This window comes from Symphalangus syndactylus, chromosome 20, assembly GCF_028878055.3.
Source record: "Symphalangus syndactylus isolate Jambi chromosome 20, NHGRI_mSymSyn1-v2.1_pri, whole genome shotgun sequence".
Taxonomy (NCBI): domain Eukaryota; kingdom Metazoa; phylum Chordata; class Mammalia; order Primates; family Hylobatidae; genus Symphalangus; species Symphalangus syndactylus.
The window spans coordinates 37,988,404-38,011,001 of record NC_072442.2 but is presented as its reverse complement, the minus strand read 5'-3'; the positions used below and the strand labels follow the sequence as shown (position 1 = coordinate 38,011,001).

Below are 22,598 nucleotides of genomic sequence, written 5' to 3'. Positions count from 1 at the left end.
ACAGAGTCTCTCTGTCGCCCAGGCTGGAGTGCAGTGGTGCGATCTCGGCTCACTGCACCCTCCATCTCCCGGGTTCACGCCATTCTCCTGCCTCAGCCTCCCAAGTAGCTGAGACTATAGGCGCCCGCCACCACGCCCGGCTAATTTTTTGTATTTTTAGTAGAGACAGGGTTTCACCGTGTTAGCCAGAATGGTCTCGATCTCCTGACCTCAGGTGATCCAACCGCCTTGGCCTCCCAAAGTGCTGGGATTACAGGCTTGAGCCACTGAGCCTGGCCCTGTGAGAGAGTAAATTTCTATTGTTTTAAGCTACCCAGTTTGTGGTGATTTGTTACAGCAGCCCCAGGAAACGAGACACCTTGTTTCTAGTAGGGTTGGACATCTTTTCATACATTTATTGGTCATGCTCTCTGAAATGATCTTTCCTTCCTTCTTCCCTTCCTTCCTTCCTCTCTCTCTGTCTCTCTTTTTCTCTCTTTTTTTTTTTTTTTCTGAGTCAGGGTCTCACTATGTTTCCCAGGCTGGTTTCGAACTCCTGGACTCAAGTGATCCTCCTTCCTCAACCTCCCAAAATGCTGGGATTACAGGTGTGAGCTACCATGCCCAGCCAAAATTATCATTTTTTTCAATGTAGAAAAATTTCTCCATCTCATCATATGAGAGTTGTCTTTCTAGTATCCACTGACTTAAAAAAAAAAAAATCAGGCCGGGCGCGGTGGCTCACGCCTGTAATCCCAGCACTTTGGGAGGCCGAGGTGGGCGGATCACAAGGTCAGGAGATCGAGACCATCCTGGCTAACACGGTGAAACCCCATCTCTACTAAAGATACAAAAAATTAGCCGGGCACGGTGGCGGGCGCCTGTAGTCCCAGCTACGTGGGAGGCTGAGGCAGGAGAATGGCGTGAACCCCGGGGGGCGGAGCCTGCAGTGAGCCGAGATCGCGCCACTGCACTCCAGCCTGGGTGAAACAGCGAGTCTCCGTCTCAAAAAAAAAAAAAAAAAAAAAAAAAAAAATTAATGCATTTATGGATCCCTGGTACCTTTGCATAATTCTATTTTATTTATTTATTTATTATTTTTATAGACAGGACCTCCCTCCGTCACCCAGGCTGGAATACAGTTGCACAGTCATAGCTCACTGCAGCCTCAAACTCCTTGGCTCAAGTGATCTTCCCACCTTTGCATAATTCTACAGCTTTCCAGGGACCTGCTTGCCCATTGGTTGGGAATCCTAACCTACGGAATTAAATTTCAACCCTTTATAATGGACCTGAAGTTTCTTCAAGATCTCCCTTTGCCTGTCTCTTCAACCTAATTTCTCTCCATTCTCCCCATAAACATCCATGCTCCCATAATAAACTTCTTCCTTCTGGAACAGCCATTCTCTCACCTCTGGGCTTTGTCTTTGCTTTTCCCTTTTCCCAGAATGGCACCTGTCACCTCGCTTCCTCTTTTCTCTCCTCTCCATTCTATTACAATTCATGCCATCTTGCAAGACTCAGCTCGAATGTTACTTCTCCTAAGAGCCTGCTCTGGTGGTGTTCTGTCCTTCTCCTTTGCCTTTTCCCATGCTGAGTTGGGTACTCTGTCTCCTTCTTTCTGTTCCCTTAGCACTCTGAGCATCTCTGAGCGGACCTCTTATTTGCTTTTTTTTTTTTTTTTTTTTTGAGACTGAGTCTTGCTCTGTTGCCCAGGCTGGAGTGCAGTGGCACGACCTCGGCTCACTGCAACCTCTGCCTCTTGGGTTCAAGTGATTCTTGTGCCTCAGCCTCCCAAGTAGCTGGGACTACAGGGAGGCACCACCACACCCAGTTAATTTTCTGTGTTTTCGTATTTTTAGTAGAGATGGGATTTTGCCATGTTGGCCAGGCTGGTCTCAAACTCTTGACCTCAGGTGATCTGCCCGCCTTGGCCTCCCAAAGTGCTGGGATTACAGGTGCCTCTTATTTGCTTTGTGTAGATTTTTTTGGGCACCTTCTATGCATGAGCACAGTACTCTCACACTCTGTGACGACACACTCTGGAGATATCGTCATAGGATTTGGAAAGTGACGGGCCTCTCACTCAACATACTGCTACTTCCTTTGAGGCCTAGGACTGTGTCTTCGTGATAAGGTGCTCAGGGTGCATAAAGTTGAACTCCATTGGAAAAGAGGTGAATGGATGGGTGGTTTGGTAGTATCCTTGGTTTCCCTTCTCTTAGCAAATTAGATTCCCACCCCCTTCCATGATAAGCATGGTGAAATAGTGAAATACAGTGGCATCCTTAGAAGATGATACACAGGACACATTTCATGAAGCCACCCAGGGAGTTCTTTTTCCCCAGAAGACTAACAAAGGTGGAGGGATGAGGTGGCCAGGAGGGCATGAGTGGCCAGGGTTAAGGGTGCTTAGCAAGTCTGCTTTGGCTTCCCAGCCCACAGGTACTTGCAGACTAGGTGGGGAGACAGACTGAAAAAAGCAACACGCCAGGCATGGTGGCTCACGCCTGTAATCCCAACACTTTGGGAGGCCAAAGTGGGCGGATCACGAGGTCAAGAGTTCAAGACCACCCTGGCCAATATGGTGAAACTCCATCTCTACTGAAAATACAAAAATTAGCCGGGCATGGTGGCGCGTACCTGTAATCCCAGCTACTTGGGAGGCTGAGGTAGGAGAATCGCTTGAATCCGAGAGGAGGAGGTTGCAGTGAGCTGAGATCGCGCCACTGCACTCCAGCCTGGGTGACAGAGTGAGACTCTGTCTCAAAAAAAAAAAAAAAAGAAAGAAAGAAAGAAAGAAAAAAGCAACACAATGGTTACACTCCAGGCAGCAAGAGGCCCAAGGCTGCTTTGTTTCCAGAGCTTCCAGCCTAGCAGGCAGATACACCACACACACACAGGCACACACACCACACCCCATAGTCAGTGTGGCTGTGAGCAAACACACAGACCATAAAGTAATAAAAATATAGCAGATAAAATAAATGAGTTATTTGAATATCAAAAGTAAGCCTTCTTTTTATGGATATTGCAGGAGGATAAGTAATGGGCTCCCTTTCCCAGAATGGGGTGTGGTAAGAATGAACTTTGGAAAGGGGCAGGGCCTGCAGGGGTGGGAGTTCTAAGCTTCTGGCACAACAACTGGGGAGAAAATAGGAATCAGGCCCAAGGGAGGAAGAGACCTGAAGCTGTTGTGGCTGAGCCAAAGGGGCAGGCAGGGGTGCAGGAGAAGCAAAGGCACATCACACAAAGAAGAATGTAGGCTGGGTAGCCCAACAGGCCTGGGTTTGAATTCCAGCCCCACCAACTACCCACTGTATGATTTTCCTTTTTTTTTGAGTCTTTCTCTGTTTCCTAGTCTGGAGTGCAGTGGCACAATCTTGGCTCATTGCAACCTCTGCCTCCCAGGTTCAAGGGATTCTCCTGCCTCAGCCTCCCGCGTAGCAGAGATTACAGGCATGAGCCACCACGCCCAGCTAATTTTGTATTTTTAGTAGATGGGGTTTCACCATGTTGGCCAGGCTGGTCTCAAACTTCTGACCTCAGGTGATCCACCCTCCTTGGCCTCCCAGTGTGTTGAGTTAGATGCGTGAGCCACTGAGCCCGGCCCACTGTATGATCTGTATGATTTTCTTTCCCTTTTTTTTTCTTTCTTTTTGAGACGGAGTCTTGCTCTGTCATGCAGGCTGAAGTGCAGTGGCGCGATCTCGGCTCACTGCAACCTCCGCCTCCTGGGTTCAAGTGATTCTCCTGCCTCAGCCTCCTGAGTAGCTGGGACTACAGGCACGTGCCACCGCACCCAGCTAATTTTTTGTGTTTTTAGTAGAGATGGGGTTTCACCGTGTTAGCCAGGATGGTCTCGATGTCCTGACCTTGTGATCCACCCTCCTCGGCCTCCTAAAGTGTTGAGATTACAGACGTGAGCCACTGCACCTGGCCCACTGGATGATTTTCAACATGTTACGTAATTAATCTTTGGCTTCCTTGCCTTTAAAATCTGGTTAATGATGGTACCCACATTATAAGGTTGTTAGAAGAATCAAATTAGATAAGGCTTGTAAAACATTTAGATCTACACTGGCACGTGGGCATGTTTATCACGTAATAAGCAAGCTAACAACAATAATAATGGATGGCAAGGCAGGCTGCCTACACGGTGCCTTGGGGATCTGTGCTTCCTTGTCCAAAGCTGGCACAGCCCTGGTATATCCTCCTCACCTCTCTACATGTGCTGCCCCTCTCCTAGGGTCCCATCTGCTAAATCAGCAGAGAACTGAGAGATTCCTGGTCAGAAACCTACCATACCTCTCTCTGCCTCCTTCTAGCTGCTGGGAGCCCTGATGACTAAAGTCTCCTGAAGGAGATAGAGTCGATGCCCTGGATGCCAGACAAATTATGTGCTTATCTGCCCACAGGCCCTGAAGTTCCCTGTGGCCTTGGAAAAGTGCAGAAACCCACCAAAGGCCCATGCTCTTACACTCTTTGGGAACACAGAAGCATGTGCCTTTGGCAGGCTCTCCCCCAGAGCCTCTGCAGTCAGCAGAGGCAGCTTCTCTCCCAGAGCCTCTGGCTTTGGAACAGCCTCCCTGGAGTCAGTAGCTGGGCAGAACTGTTCTCAAACATCCTTCTGCTCCATGTGAGTCACCTTGGGGAGCTGTGGGTGGGGCTGAAGTTCTGGTGGTCCCTGCTTCCGTCAACTCACCTGGGCTGGGTCTTCCAGACCCACCCTGTCCTGTTCTGCCCAGCCTGTTGGTTCAAGGAAGAGAGATAGATACACCTTGAGGGCAGGGCAGTGCCTTGCTTCTTGAGATGTCCCAGAGAGCCCCGAGCACATAGTTGGGGCCCAGTTAAGTGTGTGTTTAATCATGGAGGAGCCTGAGCAATTCCTACAGCCTGAGTCAGGCTGACTCAGATGGGAGCCAAATTCCCATGAAAGATCCCTGAAAAAGGCCCTTAGTTCAGCCCTATGAGCCATTTTCAGAGCAGTTTTTCAATCTGTTCTATAATAATAATGATCATATATGACATATATATATATATATTTTTTTTTTGAGATGGAGTCTCACTCTGTTGCCCAGGCTGGAGTGCAGTGGCGCAATCTCCGCTCACTGCAACCTCCGCCTCCCAGGTTCAAGTGATTCTTCCGCCGCAGCCTCCCGAGTAGCTGAGTAGCTGGGACTACAGGCATGCACCACCACGCCAGGATGGTTTTTGTTTTTGTTTGTTTTTTGTTTTTGTTTTGTTTTTGAGATGGAGTCTCACTCTGTCACCCAGGCTGGAGTGCGGTGGCGCAATATCGGCTCACTGCAACCTCCACCTCCCGGGTTCAAGCAGCTCTCCTGCCTCAGCTTCCTGAGTAGCTGGATTACAAGCGTACGCCACCACACCCAGCTAATTTTTGTATTTTTGGTAGAGACTGGGTTTCACCATGTTGATCAGGTTGGTCTCAAACTCCTGACCTCGTGATCCACCTGCCTCAGCCTCCCAAAGTGCTGAGATTACAGGCGTGAGCCACCATGCCCGGCGTGTTGTTTTTTTCAGAGATGAGATTTCACCATGTTGATCAGGCTGGTGTCAAATTCCTGACCTTAGGTGATCTGCCTGTCTCAGCCTCCCAAAAGTGCTGGGATTACAGGCGTGAGCCACCGCGCCCGGCCCATATATGATATTTCATATAGGGAGAGTTTACAAAGCATGAGAAATATATCCACAGTATGTTGTAAACTGTCATGAGTTACTAGTGTGTTTATTTAAGCCTCTAAACAGAAATACCCTGAGACAGGATAGCTGTTATCTCCATGTGGGGAAACTGTGGCTATCAGATAGATTATAGAAATGGTCCAAGACCTCACTGGGCAGAATCTAGGTCTTCCCGCTGCTCTATCACATTATGCATTTCAATAAAAAATTGGCTAAGCCTCAAGTGTTGTGCTGTGGTGAGCAGGAGCTGGGGAAGGAATATTTAGAAATGGCATACCCAGGGCCGGGAGCGGTGGCTCACGCCTGTAATCCCAGCACTTTAGGAGGCCAACGCGGGCGGATCACGAGGTCAGGAGATCGAGACCATCCTGGCTAACACGGTGAGACCCCGTCTCTACTAAAAATACAAAAAAAAATAGCCGGGCGTGGTGGCGGGCGCCTGTAGTCCCAGCTACTTGGGAGGCTGAGGCAGGAGAATAGCGTGAACCCGGGAGGCAGAGCTTGCAGTGAGCTGAGATCGTGTCACTGCACTCCAGCCCGGGCGACAGAGCGTGACTCCGTTTCAAAAAAAAAGAAAAAGAAAGAAATGGCATACCCAGCCCTGTGAGATCCTAGGGGATCTGGCCTCAGCCTACCCTCCCTCCTTACTCTACCCACTTCTTGGCCAATCTCAGACTCTCCCTTAGTTAGCTTCAGCCACCACTCGGACCACAGATTAGCCAGCTTGTGACTCTCCAAGCTGTATCTCCAGCCCCGACAACTCCCTTGAACTCCAAAATTATAGACCCAAGTGCCTTCTGCACACTGTCCATCTGGGGGTCTCCCAGCATTGCCATACTAGGTTCAAAGCTAGACTCCCTCCTCCCCGACACCTGCTCAGCATCCTGCATCCCTGTCTCAGGTGTGGTTCCCACCTAATCACCTAGGGGTCATCCTTAGTGTCTCTCTCCTCCACCCAAACAGCCAATCAATTGGCAAGTCCTATCCATTTTCCTCCTAAATATTCCTCAGATCCAGCCCTTCCCCTTCCTCCTCATATCTTGTGTCCCAGCTCAGGCTATAATCCCTGGATAACAACCTCCTTCCAGCCTCCTTGTCCCCAGTCTTATCTCCCATGCATCCATCATCCCAGCAGCCTATCTGTACAGGTTCCTCCCTGCCTCAAACCCCTTCTGTGATTCCTCTGTCTGAAGGGATGAAGTCCAGGTTCCTTAATGAGGCTCCCTTTGATATGACCTTTCCACCCTTACAGCCTCTCCTCTAGCCACTCGCTGCCTCAAACCATCTACTGCACAGAGGTTGGCCTGCCCGTGGAGCCGACTTCATCTTGAAATTCTTCATCATTTTGTGACAAGCAGCCATGCATTTCCATTTTGCACTGGACCTCACAAATTACGTTGCCCGTCCTGCCTGCCTGTTGCTTGCACTTCTCTTGCAGTTTGTGCCACCTAAGCTTTGTCTGTGTAGTCTCCTCCACCTAAAACTCCTCTTCCCACATCACCCAGCTATCTTCAGCTCTTCGTTTAGACTCAATGTAGGTGTTCTCTTTGGGACGTCTCACCGACTCTCCTCCCTCCCCTTCCCTGCCCTAATCGCCCAACACGTTGCAGGTGCTCAACCATGTCTATTAGAGAAACTGAATGAGAAGGCAAAGCATGACAAGTGCCACAAGAGACCTGCACACTGCTCTGGATGGTAAAGTGACGCAAGGAGGGAAGAAGGTATTTGCAACGGCCTCCCAGATCGGCGCTAGGACCCCGCCAGAGACGCCTCAATCTGCGTGGAGAGGACCCAGTGCCCGCCAGGGGAAGCGGCAGCCAGGCTGGGCTCTCGGGCGCCGCCTGTCGCAATCGCACGGCCGCTGCAGCGCACCCCTCCCGTCCCCTGCCCTGAGCCCGCCTCGCATCTCCGATTGGCTGTCTCCATTCTCCCGCCCCTCCCGAGCTCAGCCATTCGGAGCCTTGGGGTGGGCGGGGCTTGAGGCCTAAGTGGGGCGTAAACCCTGATTGGCTGTACGGAAGGCGGCGACGTGGCCGAAGGAGGCCCGTTTGTGTCTAAACGGAGGGTCGGCCACAACGCCACTGGATTGGTGGTAGGGCGGGGCGGGCCAGAGTCTCCAGCCTGAAGCGGAAGTGGAGGAAAGATGGAGGTGTGGGGGCAGGAGCTGGGTGTGCTGGGGACTGGCCGCAGACCCCTAACCTATGTCCCCGGTCTCCCTCCGGGAGCGGCTCAACCCAGCCCATCGCTCTGGCCCCGTTCTGGCTCTGCAGGGTGGTGGTTGGGACCGTGAAATGCGCGCGCGAGTGGCACGTCCTCTCTCCGCGCTCACGCCCCCCTCCCCACCGTGTTTCCCGTCAGGACCATCAGCACGTGCCCATCGACATCCAGACCAGCAAGCTGCTCGGTAGGAGGGGGCGCCACCGCGCAGCTGGCTGTCGGGGGGAGGCCCGTTCGTTGCCCCCAGTGTCCAACAGCCGGGAGCTCTAACGCCTGAAAGCCTGGGACGAGATGCTGACCACTGACCTCGTTCTATGCCCCATCTGTGGCCAGACCTGCTTCCCTGATAGCAGTGGGAAGGAACTATATGTAGAGTCTGTATATGTTATCTTATCATTCAGGGACAGGATAAATGACTCGCTTTAAAAACAGTCAACCACGGCCGGGCGCGGTGGCTCATGCCTGTAATTCCAGCACTTTGGGAGGCCGAGGCGGGTGAATCACCTGAGGTCGGGAGTTCGAGACCAGCCTGACCAACATGGAGAAACCTTGTCTCCATGTCTCCATGACTAAAAATACAAATAAAATAAAAAGTAGCCGGGCGTGGTAGCACATGCCTGTAATCCCAGCTACTCGGGAGGCTGAGGTGGGAGAATCACTTGAACCCGGGAGGCAGAGGTTGCGGTGAGCCGAGATCTCACCATTGCACTCCAGCCTGGGCAACAAGAGTGAAACTCCATCTCAAAAAGAAGACAAAAAACAGTCAACCACTAAGTGGCACATCTGAATTGGAACTTAAGTCTCTCTGACCCACTGTCCATGCCTTTTGCATTATGCCAGGAAAAAAAAACAAAACCTCATTTAAAAAGCTTCCACCTCCCCCTTGATTTCAAGAGGAAGAGGGACCTAAGACCCAGTTGCAAATGAAGACCTTTTAGTGTCCAGGCCATCTCCAGGTTGTCTGGGGCCTACATACCTCCTCCCCAGTTCATAGTCAGGGAAGGCCTCTTCATCTGATCACACAGCTCCTGGCATTTTAAAATGCTTATTGGATTCATGGATTTGATGCCAGTCTTGTCCTTAAGATGGTGTCTGTTTGACTACCACAGTCCATTGCTTCTAGTTCTGTGACATCAACAGAATTTTTCTTTCTGAAAACTTTATAGGAATATAGCAGAGGGAGTATAACTGATACTAGTGTGGGACCCTAGCGTTTGACTGGTTGGCAGAGTTCAAGTTCTGAATTCACCACTCTGTAGAGCCATTTAGTCAGTCCTGCTTGATGGCCACAAGGGGAGCTTCTTTAGCTTCCCTTCAGATTTGTACTGGCCCTTCAGCCCATGTGCAGTCTTGGTGTGTGAGCTTGTTCTTGGTCATGAAAAGGACCAATAAAATGACCACCATTCATTGAGGGTTTTTTGTGTAGCAGGTGCTGTTTTAGGCACTTGACATGATAAAAATGATCACTATGATTTTTTGAGTCCTTGCCATGTCTCAGGCACACTGTTCAGTGTTTTACCTGCATTCCCTTTTCTAGTCAGTGTCTTACTATTCCCCATTTTACATGTGGGAAAACTGAGGCACAGAATGGTAGACTTGCTCAAGAAACTTGATGGCAAGAACCCAAGACCATCTGACCACAAAGCTCAGCTCTTAGCTCTCACTGAGGAAATATGCATGGCTCTGAAGCCACAAATCTGGTCCCAGACTTTGAGAGGTCAGTCCCATTGGTATTCACATGTACAGGGTGGTACTTCACTGTTCACAATAGAGTCATGTTATCTAGTCCTTAGGGCGCTGTAGGTATTAGGGGCTTTGCAGCTGTTCATTCTTCCGGTACTTGGCATAACCATCTTGTATTTTCCATTGTCATGGTTAATCCCAGCCCTGAGGAAATGGAAGCTGAGCAGCATCCTCTGTCAGGAAGAAAGATATAATTACCCATAGAAGCAAAAATATTATGGGGAATCGAGAATGGTCAAAAGTGGCACTTTCATGTCAGGACCAATTTAAACTTTTTGTTATCCCTGTGTTGAGGCAATTGCTGTATAAAAATCACACTGCTAATGAAGTCAGATTGTCAGAGCCTGGTTTAGCCCCAGGCATCTCTTTGGGCTTGTCTTTATTCCCATCTTCCCATGACCCCCATACTTTAATCAATGTAAAGACAACTTTTAGACTAATTTCAGTGTATTTCACTCGAATTAGTGATGGAATTTTGGTGATGTGAATGGGAATGCTCTAATTTGGGTGCTTCTCATGTAGATTGGCTGGTGGACAGAAGGCACTGCAGCCTGAAATGGCAGAGTCTGGTGCTGACGATCCGCGAGAAGATCAATGCTGCCATCCAGGACATGCCAGAGAGCGAAGAGATCGCCCAGCTGCTGTCTGGGTCCTGTGAGTGCTTAGGGGCTGTCACTGGAGTCCCCTCTTTGCTGAGGTAGTATATATCAGCTGAGCTACTCTCTTGTTATTTAGCCACCAGGGCTGGCCTTTAGAGAGGGAGCGATTTTTATTTGAGGTATAGATGCTGGCTTCTTCCGCTATGAAATGATGAAGGGAAAAGCTACACACTAAAATCACTGGCAGTATATTATACATGAATCAGCCACCTGCAGTGCCCAGAGTAGGTGAGGAAGATATTTTAGTTCTCAAAATCCTGTCTCTTGCTTTGTAGACATTCACTACTTTCACTGCCTAAGAATCCTGGACCTTCTCAAAGGCACAGAGGCCTCCACGAAAAATATTTTTGGCCGATACTCTTCACAGCGAATGAAGGCAAGTGTGGGTCAAGGGCTAGTAGTATGTGGCTGGGGACATCCAGTCCGAGGAGCCATAGCCTCTGTGGTCTCTCTGAGGCTCCAGTGGGGATGCCTACATAGAATATTTCCTGAACTTTCGCTCTGTCTTTATAGTTTGTTCCAAAAGTAGATCCTCTCCCTGAGTTTAATTTTCAAACCCACTGCTTTAGGGATTGCCTGCACTCTTAAAGTGGGTGGTCCAGCCAGCAGAGTTGAAAGAAGGACAAAGAGTTTGTGTTTGATGTGATGTGAAGGCTGGGAGAACTTTCCCTGTTTAGGGATTGAGCTGGGATGTGGCTGTTGAGTGCTTTTCTGGCTTAACATCGTCTTTCTGTTCTTACTCAGGATTGGCAGGAGATTATAGCCCTGTATGAGAAGGACAACACCTACTTAGGTAAAGAGGCCCAGCCTGGGAGCCCTGGTATCCATGGGGAAACCCACTCTCAGAGTTCTGAGATACCAGGCTTATAGGAGGCACAGTCCGTGAGTGGGAAGAGACTGGAGTGTAGATATTGCCTATTTGTAGGTGGTAAAATCAATTGTTTTTGATGGAATTGATTTTCCCTGGGTGGAGTGCTGGGGGAAGGAGGAGGTTCAGGCCGGTAGTGGGCATTCACCGTGCCTCAGCGAGCAGGTGTCTGTGGATCCTCCACCACTCACCTCTTGGTTAGCGGGAGTGTGCTGTCCCCACCCCCACCCCCGTGCCCCCATTCTATACAAGGCAGAAGAGGCACGGGTTTTCCTGGGAGTGAATATCAAGTGCCTGAGAGAGAGCAACTAAAGGACTAACTGTGTTTGGGTTGGGTTTAGTATAAATAATAATAATGGCTAATATTTACTGAGCATCTACTAAATGCAAGGAATTGTGCTTGGTGTGTCATGTGGATTCTCTCTTGCATCTTCATGATAAATGTTATTGTCGCTGTTTTACAGATGAGGGTTGGATTAGAGGGGTTAAATAACTTGTCTTAGGCTCCACAGCTGGGAACAAGTGGGGCTGGGAAGCTGACTTCATGCTCTTCACCACCACAAAGGGTGTGTGTGCATCCTGGGGCATGCCTGCCTCATGTGAGGGTGTCCTGGGCTGAATTTCCTGGGCCCTTCTCAGTGGAACTCTCTAGCCTCCTGGTTCGGAATGTCAACTATGAGATCCCCTCACTGAAGAAGCAGATTGCCAAGTGCCAGCAGCTGCAGCAAGAATACAGCCGCAAGGAGGAGGAGTGCCAGGCAGGGGCTGCCGAGATGCGGGAGCAGTTCTACCAGTCCTGCAAGCAGTATGGCATCACGGTGAGCGGCGGCAGCCTCTTGGCAGCCAGAGGACACCCGGACCCCTGCTTGTCTTCCTCTGACCCCATCTGACCCCTCAGCCTGGCTGCGCCCCCTTTGGGCCAGTGTCTTACTTTTCTTTGGTCTTTGGATGTTTTCTTCAATCTGTTGGACTCCACCTCTCACCACTTCTGTCTCACTCCCCCTCTTCTCCCCACTCTAGGGTGAAAATGTCCGAGGAGAACTGCTGGCCCTGGTGAAGGACCTGCCAAGTCAGCTGGCTGAGATTGGGGCAGCGGCTCAGCAGTCCCTGGGGGAAGCCATCGACGTGTACCAGGCGTCTGTGGGGTTTGTGTGTGAGAGGTAAAGAGGCCTCAGGTTCTCCTGGTGGGGGTGCTTTGCCTGTGTTCCCCAGCTCATGTCCCTTCTCCACTTATCTTGTTCCCATATAACATTTGAACTCTTTTTACACACCTGAACCTGTGGGGGCCTTGCCCATTTGACCATGTGGCCCAGGCCAAAGCCCAGTGTTGGCCTCATGCATGGTTAGCAGGAGAGTCAGTTGTGTGCTCTGTTGAAGCCCCACAGAGCAGGTGTTGCCAATGCTGCGGTTTGTGCAGAAGCGGGGAAACTCAACGGTGTACGAGTGGAGGACAGGGACAGAACCCTCTGTGGTGGAGCGACCCCACCTCGAGGAGCTTCCTGAGCAGGTGGCAGAGGACGCGGTAAGATGGGCCTTGTGATGAGCTGTGGGAGCGGAGTGGGAGCTGGTTGTCCCCTCCCCACCCCCAACAGCCCAACCCAAGACCCAGAGGGAAGAAAGGGGGATTTCTGTGAGAGTGACTGTAGGTAGAAGGGCCCAGGAGGCCCTACTCCTTTATTTTTCTGAGTATAGGTGAGTGAGTGCCACAGAAGCTTTGCAAGGTGCTTTGCTTTGAACTCGGAACCTCCATCATGTGAGCTCTCTGAAGATGGGCTTTCTTTGGGGGAGCTTAGAGGCCACTGCATTTGAACAGTGTGCTCTCTACAGAAGCAGCTGAGGCCTGTGGGAAGGCAGCCCCACCCTCCTTTTTAAATTAATTTATTTTTGAGACTGGGCCTTGCTCTATTGCCCAGGCTGGAGTGCGGTGGCATGAGCTCAGCTGACTGCAACCTGTGCCTGTCAGCCTCAAGCGATCCTGCCAAGTCAGCCTCCCAGATAGCTGGGATTACAGGTTTGCGCCACCACTCCTACCTAATTTTTTATTAACATCTTTGTAGGAACAGGGTTTTGCCATATTGCCCAGGCTGGTCTCAAACTCCTGGGCTCAAGCAATCCACTATCCTCGGCCTCCCAAAGTACTGGGGTTACAGACATGAGCCACCACGCCTGACCCTTTTTAAATCCATCTTCTGTGAGCTAACACTCTCTTTCCCTTTCCAGATTGACTGGGGCGACTTTGGGGTAGAGGCAGTGTCTGAGGGGACTGACTCTGGCATCTCTGCCAAGGCTGCTGGAATCGACTGGGGCATCTTCCCAGAATCAGATTCAAAGGTGAGGAGGCCTTCTCAGTCTGTCTCTCTCTGATCACTACTCTAACCATAAGGGAAGTGTCATTTATGTCTGTAAAGGCATCACTTGAAGTTCATAGCTCTAAGATCAGGTATAGTCCAAGGGAGGCAGAGTTTCACACGTCACATGTCAGAGTTTTGTTTTGTTTTTTTGAGACAGAGTCTCATTCTGTCTCCCAGGCTAGAGTGCAGTGGCGCGATCTTGGCTCACTGCAACTTCTGCCTCCCGGGTTCAAGTGATTCTCCTGCCTCAGCCTCCCAAGTAGCTGGGATTATAGGCGTCCACCACCACACCCCTCTAATTTTTGTATTTGTTTGTTTGTTTGTTTGTTTTTTGAGACAGAGTCTCGCTCTGTCGCCCAGGCTGGAGTGCGGTGGCGCCATCTTGGCTCACTGCAAGCTCTGCCTCCCGGGTTCACGCCATTCTCCTGCCTCAGCCTCCTGAGTAGCTGGGACTACAGGCACCTGCCACCACGCCCGGCTAATTGTTTTATATTTTTAGTAGAGACGGGGTTTCACCACGTTAGCCAGGATGGTCTCGATCTCCTGACCTCGTGATCCGCCCGCCTCGGCCTCCCAAAGTGCTGGGATTACAGGCGTGAGCCACTGTGCCCGGCTAATTTTTGTATTTTTAATAGAGACGGGGTTTCGCCATGTTGGCCATGCTGGCAACTCCTGACCTCAGGTGATCCACCTGCCTCAGCCTCCCGAGGTGCTGGGATTACAGGCGTGAGCCACTGTGCCCAGCCCATGTCAGAGTTAAATTTTGATGTCCTTTTTCCTGGTGTTTGGTGCAGGGTGTAGGGGTAAAGGCAGGTGGGAACACTATAGAGCAGGGATGATGGGCCATACTGCCATCTTTGCCACCTAAGTCAGGGCTGCAAATCCTTAATAGAGTTGGAATGTGCAGCCATTGACCTCATCAAGGGCTTTGGTTTATTCTGGCTCCTTGGCTCAGGAAAATTCTCCCACCATTGCTGTGGTTCTTTGCTCTCCTTCCAGGACCCTGGAGGTGATGGGATAGACTGGGGAGACGATGCTGTTGCTTTGCAGATCACAGTGCTGGAAGCAGGAACCCAGGGTAAGTGCACCATCCCATGCAGACCTGGCAAAAGTGGGGTGCTCAAGGGCCCCCACATGTCTAGAAACAGAAAAAATGCAGCGCTAAGATGAGGCTTCTCTCACATTTAACTGTTTCTCAAAACTTTGATGAAGATATGAGTTGAGGGGGACCAAGAGAGATTCTTTTTTTTTTTTTTTTTTTTTTTTGAGACGGAGTTTCACTCTTGTTGACCAGGCTGGAGTGCAATGGCATGATCTCAGCTCACCGCAAACTCTACCTCCTGGATTCAAGCGATTCTCCTGCCTCAGCCTCCCGAGTAGCTGGGATTACAGGCATGCACCACCACGCTCAGCTAATTTTATATTTTTTTAGTAGAGACGGGGTTTCTCTATCTTGGTCAGGCTGGTCTTGAACTCTTGACCTCAGGTGATCCACCCACCTCGGCCTCCCAAATGCTGGGATTATAGGCGTGAGCCACCGCTCCTGGTCCGAGAGAGGTTCTTAAAAGTTGAGAGTTTAGAAACTCTCAACTTTTTAGAGATCAAATGTGGGCCAGCTGTTACGGTAGGAGGGCTCTAGGGGGGTCAGGGGGCCCTGGAGTGTGACATGACCCCTGCCCCAACAGCAGAGAAGATGTAGTGGTGTCTGAGCCACTAGAGGGCGGTGCAGGATGAAACTTTACCTCCTGCCGTCCACCAGAGCAGAGAGCCAGCCTTTCTACCCCTCTGAACCCAGCTCTGGTCCTCCTCTCAGGCTGGGGGTTGGAAAGTGGTACCTGATTAGAGCTGACACACTTGAGACAAGGTAGCCTTCCCCTTTGGATTGGAACAAGAAGTGGCTTTAGCACAGTGAGTCTGTCCGTATTAATCCTCCAGGGCTTCTCAAACGTGAGGGTCTTTTCTATCTCCAGTCCTCTGATCCTTTATCACATCTCTGTCTCTTCCTGGCAGCTCCAGAAGGTGTTGCCAGGGGCCCAGATGCCCTGACACTTCTTGAATACACTGAGACCCGGAATCAGTTCCTTGATGAGCTCATGGAGGTACCATCATCTCTGGAAGATGCGGGGGGAGGCATGGCACCAGCACAGGTGGCCTCACTCCGGACGCCTGACCTGACCCCTCCTGTTTGTGTGAAGGGTGTGAGTGCTTTCTGTGTCCTACAGCAGGAGCCTCACATATTAGATGCCTTCTATTCATCCAGTTACTTATCAGGTACCTCCTAGGCACCTGGCACTATCTTAGGCACCAGAACTTGGGTGGTGAATAAGACAGTCAAAGTCCTTGACCTCATGGAGCTTATATTCTAATGGGGAATGCAGACTGGAAAGAAGATAAATAAAATGTGCAGGATGCTAGATGGCACTAAATGCCACGGAGAAAAAGATAGCAGGGGAGGATGACGAGGATGTTGGGAAGGGCTATGGTTTTGTATCTGGTGGTCAGGGAAGGCCTTATTGAGAAGGTGACCTGTAATCAAGACTGCAGGCGGTGCAGAGGGAACCATGCAGATGTCTGGCAGAAGGGCTTCCCAGGCAGAGCAACTGCAGAGGTCCCGAGGTGGGAGCAGGTCTTGCACAGTTGACCAGCAACATGGAGGCTGGTGTGGCTGAGGAGAGAGAGCTGGTGGGGAGTAGAAGAGCTCAGAGATGTAGCGTCTGAACCTTGGTTTGCCTCTGAGTGAACTGGGAAGCTGTTGGAGGTTTCGAGCAGGTTAGGAACATGATCTCATTTGCGTTTAAGCACGATCCCTGTGGCTAAGGTGTTGAGCAGCCCAGCATAAGGAGCCAGCGTTCTTGGACCTTTGTTGTAAGGCTGGGAGGACAGGGTCCTGTCTTTGTTAATCTCTATATCTGCTCCCTTCCCAGTAGCCTGCTGGTTCGGAGAGCCTCCTGAAAGTTCTGTCCTCACCCACTTCTCTCCTCTTTCTGCCCAGAGGCTTCTTCCGGCCTTGAGGGGAGAGGACAAAAGATATGTCAAGTTTTAATGGCAGAATAAGATTGATAAGTTAATATGGCTGGCTCTTGAATTCTTTTCAGCCTTGCCTTAATCCGGTGCTTCTCAAACATGTATTTCTGTTCCCTGAATCTCATCCCTTCCATGGAGACAAAATAAATACCTTCCCTGGGCTGTGAGAACCCTTTGAGTCTCTGTATTCTCAGTTATCTGATCCTAGGCTGGGGAGAAAGGACGGAGGTTCAGGGTTAGGCTGAGATAGGAGTTGGGGACTGAAGGGTGACAGTAGTCTCTCCTAGCGCTTACAGTGTTCAGAGGAAATAACCCCTCCTTACCCAGGGTCTAGCCCTCGTCTCATTTTTGCATTTCGAGTAGTCTGAGGGCTTAGATTCTGAGTTCTTTTCTCAGTTTGAACCAATTTATCTTCTTTTTTTCTTTCTTCCTTTTTTTTAAAAAAGAGTTTCTCTGTCGCCCAGTCTGGAGTGCAGTGGAGCAATCATAGCTCACTATAACCTCAAACTCCTGGGCTCAAGTGATCCTCCTGCCTCAGCCTCCTGAGTAGCTGGGACTACAGGCATACACCACCATGTTTGGCTAATTTTAAAAATTTCTGTAGAGACAGGGTCTCACTGTTACCCAGGCTGGTCTTGAACTCCTGGCCTCAAGCGATCCTCGTGCCTCGGCCTCCCACAGTGCTGGAATTGCAAGTGTGAGTCATCATGTACAGCCTGAACCAATCTTTCTTCTGTCCTCAGCTTGAGATCTTCTTAGCCCAGAGAGCAGTGGAGTTGAGTGAGGAGGCAGACGTCCTGTCTGTGAGCCAGTTCCAGCTGGCTCCAGCCATCCTGCAGGGCCAGACCAAAGAGAAGATGGTTACCATGGTGTCAGTGCTGGAAGATCTGATTGGCAAGCTTACCAATCTTCAACTGCAGCACCTGTTTATGATCCTGGCCTCACCAAGGTCTGGCTTCCCCTTGATGCAAGGCTCTGCCATCTTGAGCATCTCTGCCTCCTTGTATTCCTCCTCTTGTTCCATAACCCCTTAGACCCCATCCCTGCCTCCTGGCCATTGCCATCCACTGGGGATAGGGGTTTTCTTTGGTGCAAGAGGGGGTGGTTTGATACATACAGGAAGAATCTGCTTGCTTCCTGAGTAGGACAGGGGAACTGGGAGTGGGTTTTCCTTAAAAGGAAAGGGTTTAAGGATGTGAGGGTAAGCGGCCAATTGGGAGTTTGGTTTCCTGAGCCTCTCACCTCCCCAGCAGCTGAATGGGAATGCTCAGGATGCACAGCTACCCCAGCACTCACCTGAGTGCCCCGCACAGGTATGTGGACCGAGTGACTGAATTCCTCCAGCAAAAGCTGAAGCAGTCCCAGCTGCTGGCTTTGAAGAAAGAGCTGATGGTACAGAAGCAGCAGGAGGCACTTGAGGAGCAGGCGGCTCTGGAGCCTAAGCTGGACCTGCTGCTGGAGAAGACCAAGGAGCTGCAGAAGCTGGTGAGCTGGGAAAGGGAGGCCTGCCGGTGGGAGGACTCCCAGTCTCTGCAAAGCGAGGCCCTGAGCACCCCTGCTTCTGCCCACTTGGTATCACTCTTTCAGATTGAAGCGGACATCTCCAGGAGGTACAGTGGGCGCCCTGTGAACCTGATGGGAACCTCTCTTTGACACCCTCCGTGTTCTTGCCTGCCCATCTTCTCAGCTTTTGGGATGAAGATGATAGCCAGGGCTGTTGTTTTGGGGCCCTTCAAGGCAAAAGACCAGGCCGACTGGAAGGCAGAAAGCCACAGGAAGGAAGTGGCACCTGATGGTGATCTTGGCACTCTCCATGTTCTCTACAAGAAGCTGTGGTGATTGGCCCTGTGGCCTATCAGGCAAAAACCGCAGCTTCTCCTTCTAGTTAGTATAGCGGACTTAATAAAAGAGGAAAAAACTCTTGCTTCAGTACTGACAGTTCCTTATGCTGCTTCTCTGAGCCTGCAGTTGAGGCTTCGCACCTGTTTTCTTGGGGTTCTTGATCCAGGTAGGCTCCCCGGGCCATCAGCTGTCACTGTGGAGCCCCAAGTTGAGGACTTTTCCTCTTTGCTTCTGGTGATAAGGAGGACCCCAGAACTACAAATGGTTCAGCAAGGGGCTCTGGGATGGCTGCATGTGGGCCCCTTTCCATAACCAGGCCCAGGCCGCCCGACTCAGGCCAGAATCCCCGGGGGAGCAGTCAAGCAGCAGCCTTGTTGGAGCCAGCAAAGCTGTATTTTCCTTTTAATCACAGCTTACCTCCAGGCAGAGGGAAAATGCGGTTTGGGGAGGAAGGGTCTGATAAACAAGGTGGAGACAGGAGCTGTCACCTTCCCTGGCTGCCTGTCCACCTCCTGCCCATAACTGCCCGCTCTGTGATCGGATAGAGCCCACCCCAGGATAGCAGCCCTCTCCCAAGCCACCTACCCATCCCCATTTCCCAGGAAGGGTAGAGGTTGAGGGTGGCCGGCAATTCGATTTTAATTTCATAGCAGAGCAGTTGATTCATGGCTCTTTGTCGCTGGCGTTGACTCCCGTAATGACTTTCCATCAAAATGAAAAGTGGAGTGACACCACTCATTATTCCTGCTGCTTGTTATCTCAGTTCTGGGGAGGGCCACCCCCTCCCTGCTGCCTTTCAGCCGTCCTGGACAGTGAGTGATGGCGCCTATTAATCACCGACCCCGTGGACTCCAGCGGACACACGCTATCCAAAGGAGAGAGAGATAAGGCAGCATGAACTGCTCGAAGCCGTTCCTATCAATTAATGTCAACCCACTACTTCCCCCCAATCTTTGCCTGGTCACCTCTTTTTGGGGGATCGGGGCTGAAATGAGAAGTCCAGGAATTGGAAAAATATTGGTGTTGAATGTGGAGGTAAGACTTCACGGGCGGCCGGGCGCGGTGGCTCAAGCCTGTAATCCCAGCACTTTGGGAGGCCGAGGCGGGCGGATCACGAGGTCAGGAGATCGAGACCATCCTGGCTAACACGGTGAAACCCCGTCTCTACTAAAAATACAAAAAAATTAGCCGGGCGTGTTGGTGGGCGCCTGTAGTCCCAGCTACTCGGGAGGCTGAGGCAGGAGAATGGCGTGAACCCGGGAGGCGGAGCTTGCAGTGAGCCGAGATCGCGCCACTGCACTCCAGCCTGGGCAACAGAGCGAGACTCCGTCTCAAAAAAAAAAAAAAAAAAAAAAAAAAAAAGACTTCACGGGCTAGCAGGGTATAGAGGAGCTGAGTGGACTGCACTCTGGCCTCAGCGCTCAGGAGGGAGGCTCTTGGCCTAGGGAACTGCCTGCTGCTCTTGGTCCGTCTCCCTCTGGGAGATTGCCTGCTAGCTCCTGCCCCACCTGTTCAGCTGCTGGCTTCGTTGGCCGTCTGGCCAGCCTCTTGCAGTAGCAGTCAGTTCACTGAGGCATGCTACCCTTGCCCACTCTAATGTCCTTTGCCCAGTTACCAGCTGTTACGCAGACTCCATTGCTTACAGCAATGGAGCTTCAGGGAGAAGCCCCGTGGACCAGGTGACTGTGGCATACTGGGTTCAGGCCTCCAAAGCTTCTGCCCCTGCCCTTGCAGATGAGCACCTGACCTGCTTTCCCAGCCCTGCCTAAGGTCAGCGAGGGGAAGCAGTACTCACCGAAGTTTGGCTATTTTCCCAGGAAGGGAAGTGGGTTTAGATACAGTTTTCTCAGCTGATTTTGGCCCCCTTGGTAAGCAGTGTGGTTAGGCGACTGCTCTGGATCAGAGATACTAGGTGACTGCTTAACAGGTGACATCAAGGCCCACCCTGATCCCTAGGCTGAGGCAAGTGGTTTCATAAAAGCCTTTAACCCAGTAACATTGGGTTTGTTCTCCAGAACCTTCGGCCTCCCTTTCCTTTACCCCCGCCTGTTTCCTGAGTCCAGCCCTCCTGGCCATGCTGAAGACACTGAAGAGACCCACCTGGCTGGTTCTCCCTGGGCAAGAGCAGCTTTGTGTCTTTCAGGTCTGCCTCCGACTTCCCTGAGCTTCACTGGTTGTGTTTGGGTTCCTGCTTGTGTATCTCAGAATGCCCTCAGAAGTCGTTGTGGGGACAGAATGAGTTGAGATGCAGAGCTCTTAGAACACTGCCTGGTGCGGAGGAGGCTCTTGCTGGACATGTGTGAGCTTTTATTTTTGGTTTGGGGAACCATGATGAGGACTCTCCATCCTGGCCTAACTTGTCTTCTTGGAAAGGAGAGGTGAGGGGCTTTAGGGGAGCTTGAGACCAAGTTTCAAGCAGTCAGGTTGAAACATCCCTCTTTCAGGGAAAGAGGGAAGCGATGCACCAAGATTATACCCCCAGAATCCTTAGTTTGGTGTGAATTATGCTGCCAAGAGCACACTATACTTTTGTGTTGACTTTTATCCCACCTCTTTCCAGAGAGGATTTAAGGCAACGCCTCTCACTACTTGGCTAAGACTCCTCACCCGGCTTCAGATAAGGAAGCAGCAAGTCACCTTTCCAAAATTCTCTGCTTGCTAAATCCAGCCACGGCTCAGGCCCACTCACTGCCTCTCTGCCCAAACACTACCTCTCTCTCTGTGTCAGCTCTGCCGTGTCCTCTCCGGTGTGGTTCTCTTCATAGACCACAAAAGTAGGATCCTTTTGCACTGCAGCCTGCGGTGGCTGACTGTGAACATGGGATAAGTGGAGTGCTAAGGCTCGTTATCTGGGTCCCAGCGGTCCACCCCCTGTGCCGCTCTGAGGGCCTGCCAGGATCATGGGGAGTCCGGCACATCTAGAACTCCTTTCCCATTGCCAGTTCAGAGCAGGTAACATGCTGCATCATTCAGAGTGAACATCTCCTCACCCATCTAAGGTGGCTCACGCTTGTAATCCCAGCACTTTGGGAGGCCGAGGCGGGTGGATCACGAGGTCAGGAGATCGAGACCACGGTGAAACCCCGTCTCTACTAAAAATACAAAAAATTAGCCGGGCGTGGTGGCGGGCGCCTGTAGTCCCAGCTACTTGGAGAGGCTGAGGCAGGCGAATGGCGTGAACCCGGGAGGCGGAGCTTGCAGTGAGCCGAGATTGCGCCACTGCACTCCAGCCTGGGCGACAGAGCGAGACTCCGTCTCAAAAAAAAAAAAAAAGAATTAACCTGCTCTGGAGACCTGGCCTGGAGTTGAGGACAAAAGAAAGGCACATCCCCAGCCTTTGGGAACAGAAGCCGACCTTGCTGGAGCTCCTCACGTGTACCTCCCAACCACCATTAATTCTCCAGATGTTGCGTACAGTTTCTCCCCAGAAACCCAGGTCCTGTGGCTCTTCTCTGCCTTTTCATACACTCCTACCTGTCCTGTTAATGATTTTTATTTCATCTTTTTTAAAAACTTACTATTTTTGAGACAGTTTTGCTCGTCACCCAGGCTGGAGTACACTGGCGCGATCTCGGCTCACTGCAACCTCTGCCTCCTGGGTTCAAGCGATTCTCCTGCCTCAGCCTCCCAAGTAGCTGGGATTACAGGTGCAGTAGAGCCTGGGTTTCACAGTGTTGGCCAGGCTGGTCTCCAACTCCTGACCTCAGGTGATCCACCCACCTCAGCCTCCCAAAGTGCTGGTATTACAGGCATGAACCACCATGCCTGGCCTAAACTTATTTTATTTATGTTTTTTGAGATAGAGCCTCACTCTGTCACCCACGCTGGAGTGTAGTGGCGTGATCTCAGCTTACTGCAACCTCTGCCGCCCAGGTTCAAGCGATTCTCCTGCCTCAGCCTCCCAAGTAGCTGAGATTACAGGCACCTGCCACCACGCCTAACTAATTTTTTTTTTTTTTTTTTGAGACGGAGTCTTTCTCTGTCCCCCAGGCTGGAGTGCAGTGGTGCGATCTCGGCTCACTGCAAGCTCCGCCTCCCGGGTTCACGCCATTCTCCTGCCTCAGCCTCCCGAGTAGCTGGGACTACAGGCGCCCACCAACACGCCCGGCTAATTTTTTGTATTTTTAGTAGAGACGGGGTTTCACCGTGTTAGCCAGGATGGTCTCGATCTCCTGACCTCGTGATCCACCCGCCTCGGCCTCCCAAAGTGCT

At 51.2% G+C, this 22,598-nt stretch overlaps 1 protein-coding gene across 2 annotated transcripts; it reads left to right on the top strand.

Annotated features, from left to right (window-relative positions):
• The first annotated feature begins 7,206 nt into the window (after positions 1-7,206).
• Positions 7,207-18,476, top strand: CDK5RAP3 (CDK5 regulatory subunit associated protein 3). 2 transcript variants are annotated; one of them, XM_063628279.1, is made up of 15 exons: positions 7,692-7,831; positions 8,041-8,086; positions 10,165-10,296; positions 10,577-10,677; positions 11,046-11,094; positions 11,809-11,987; positions 12,190-12,329; positions 12,547-12,691; positions 13,390-13,500; positions 14,520-14,598; positions 15,531-15,619; positions 17,288-17,493; positions 17,858-18,029; positions 18,132-18,154; positions 18,282-18,476. In XM_063628279.1, exons 1-15 carry the CDS (start codon positions 7,826-7,828, stop codon positions 18,427-18,429), a joined length of 1,626 nt encoding a protein of 541 aa, XP_063484349.1. In that variant the 5' UTR covers positions 7,692-7,825; the 3' UTR covers positions 18,430-18,476. The 2 variants fall into 2 exon arrangements, with proteins under 2 accessions (XP_055113302.1, XP_063484349.1); XM_055257327.2 differs by lacking the exon at positions 7,692-7,831 and adding an exon at positions 7,207-7,403 and having other exon boundaries at positions 18,132-18,476.
• Positions 18,477-22,598: the final 4,122 nt, after the last annotated feature.

Coding starts and splice junctions, on each gene's coding strand:
- CDK5RAP3 (XM_063628279.1), top strand. Junction 13,501..14,519: donor TCCCAGAATCAGATTCAAAG/GTGAGGAGGCCT, acceptor CTCTCCTTCCAG/GACCCTGGAGGTGATGGGAT. Junction 18,155..18,281: donor GAAGCGGACATCTCCAGGAG/GTACAGTGGGCG, acceptor GGGCCCTTCAAG/GCAAAAGACCAGGCCGACTG.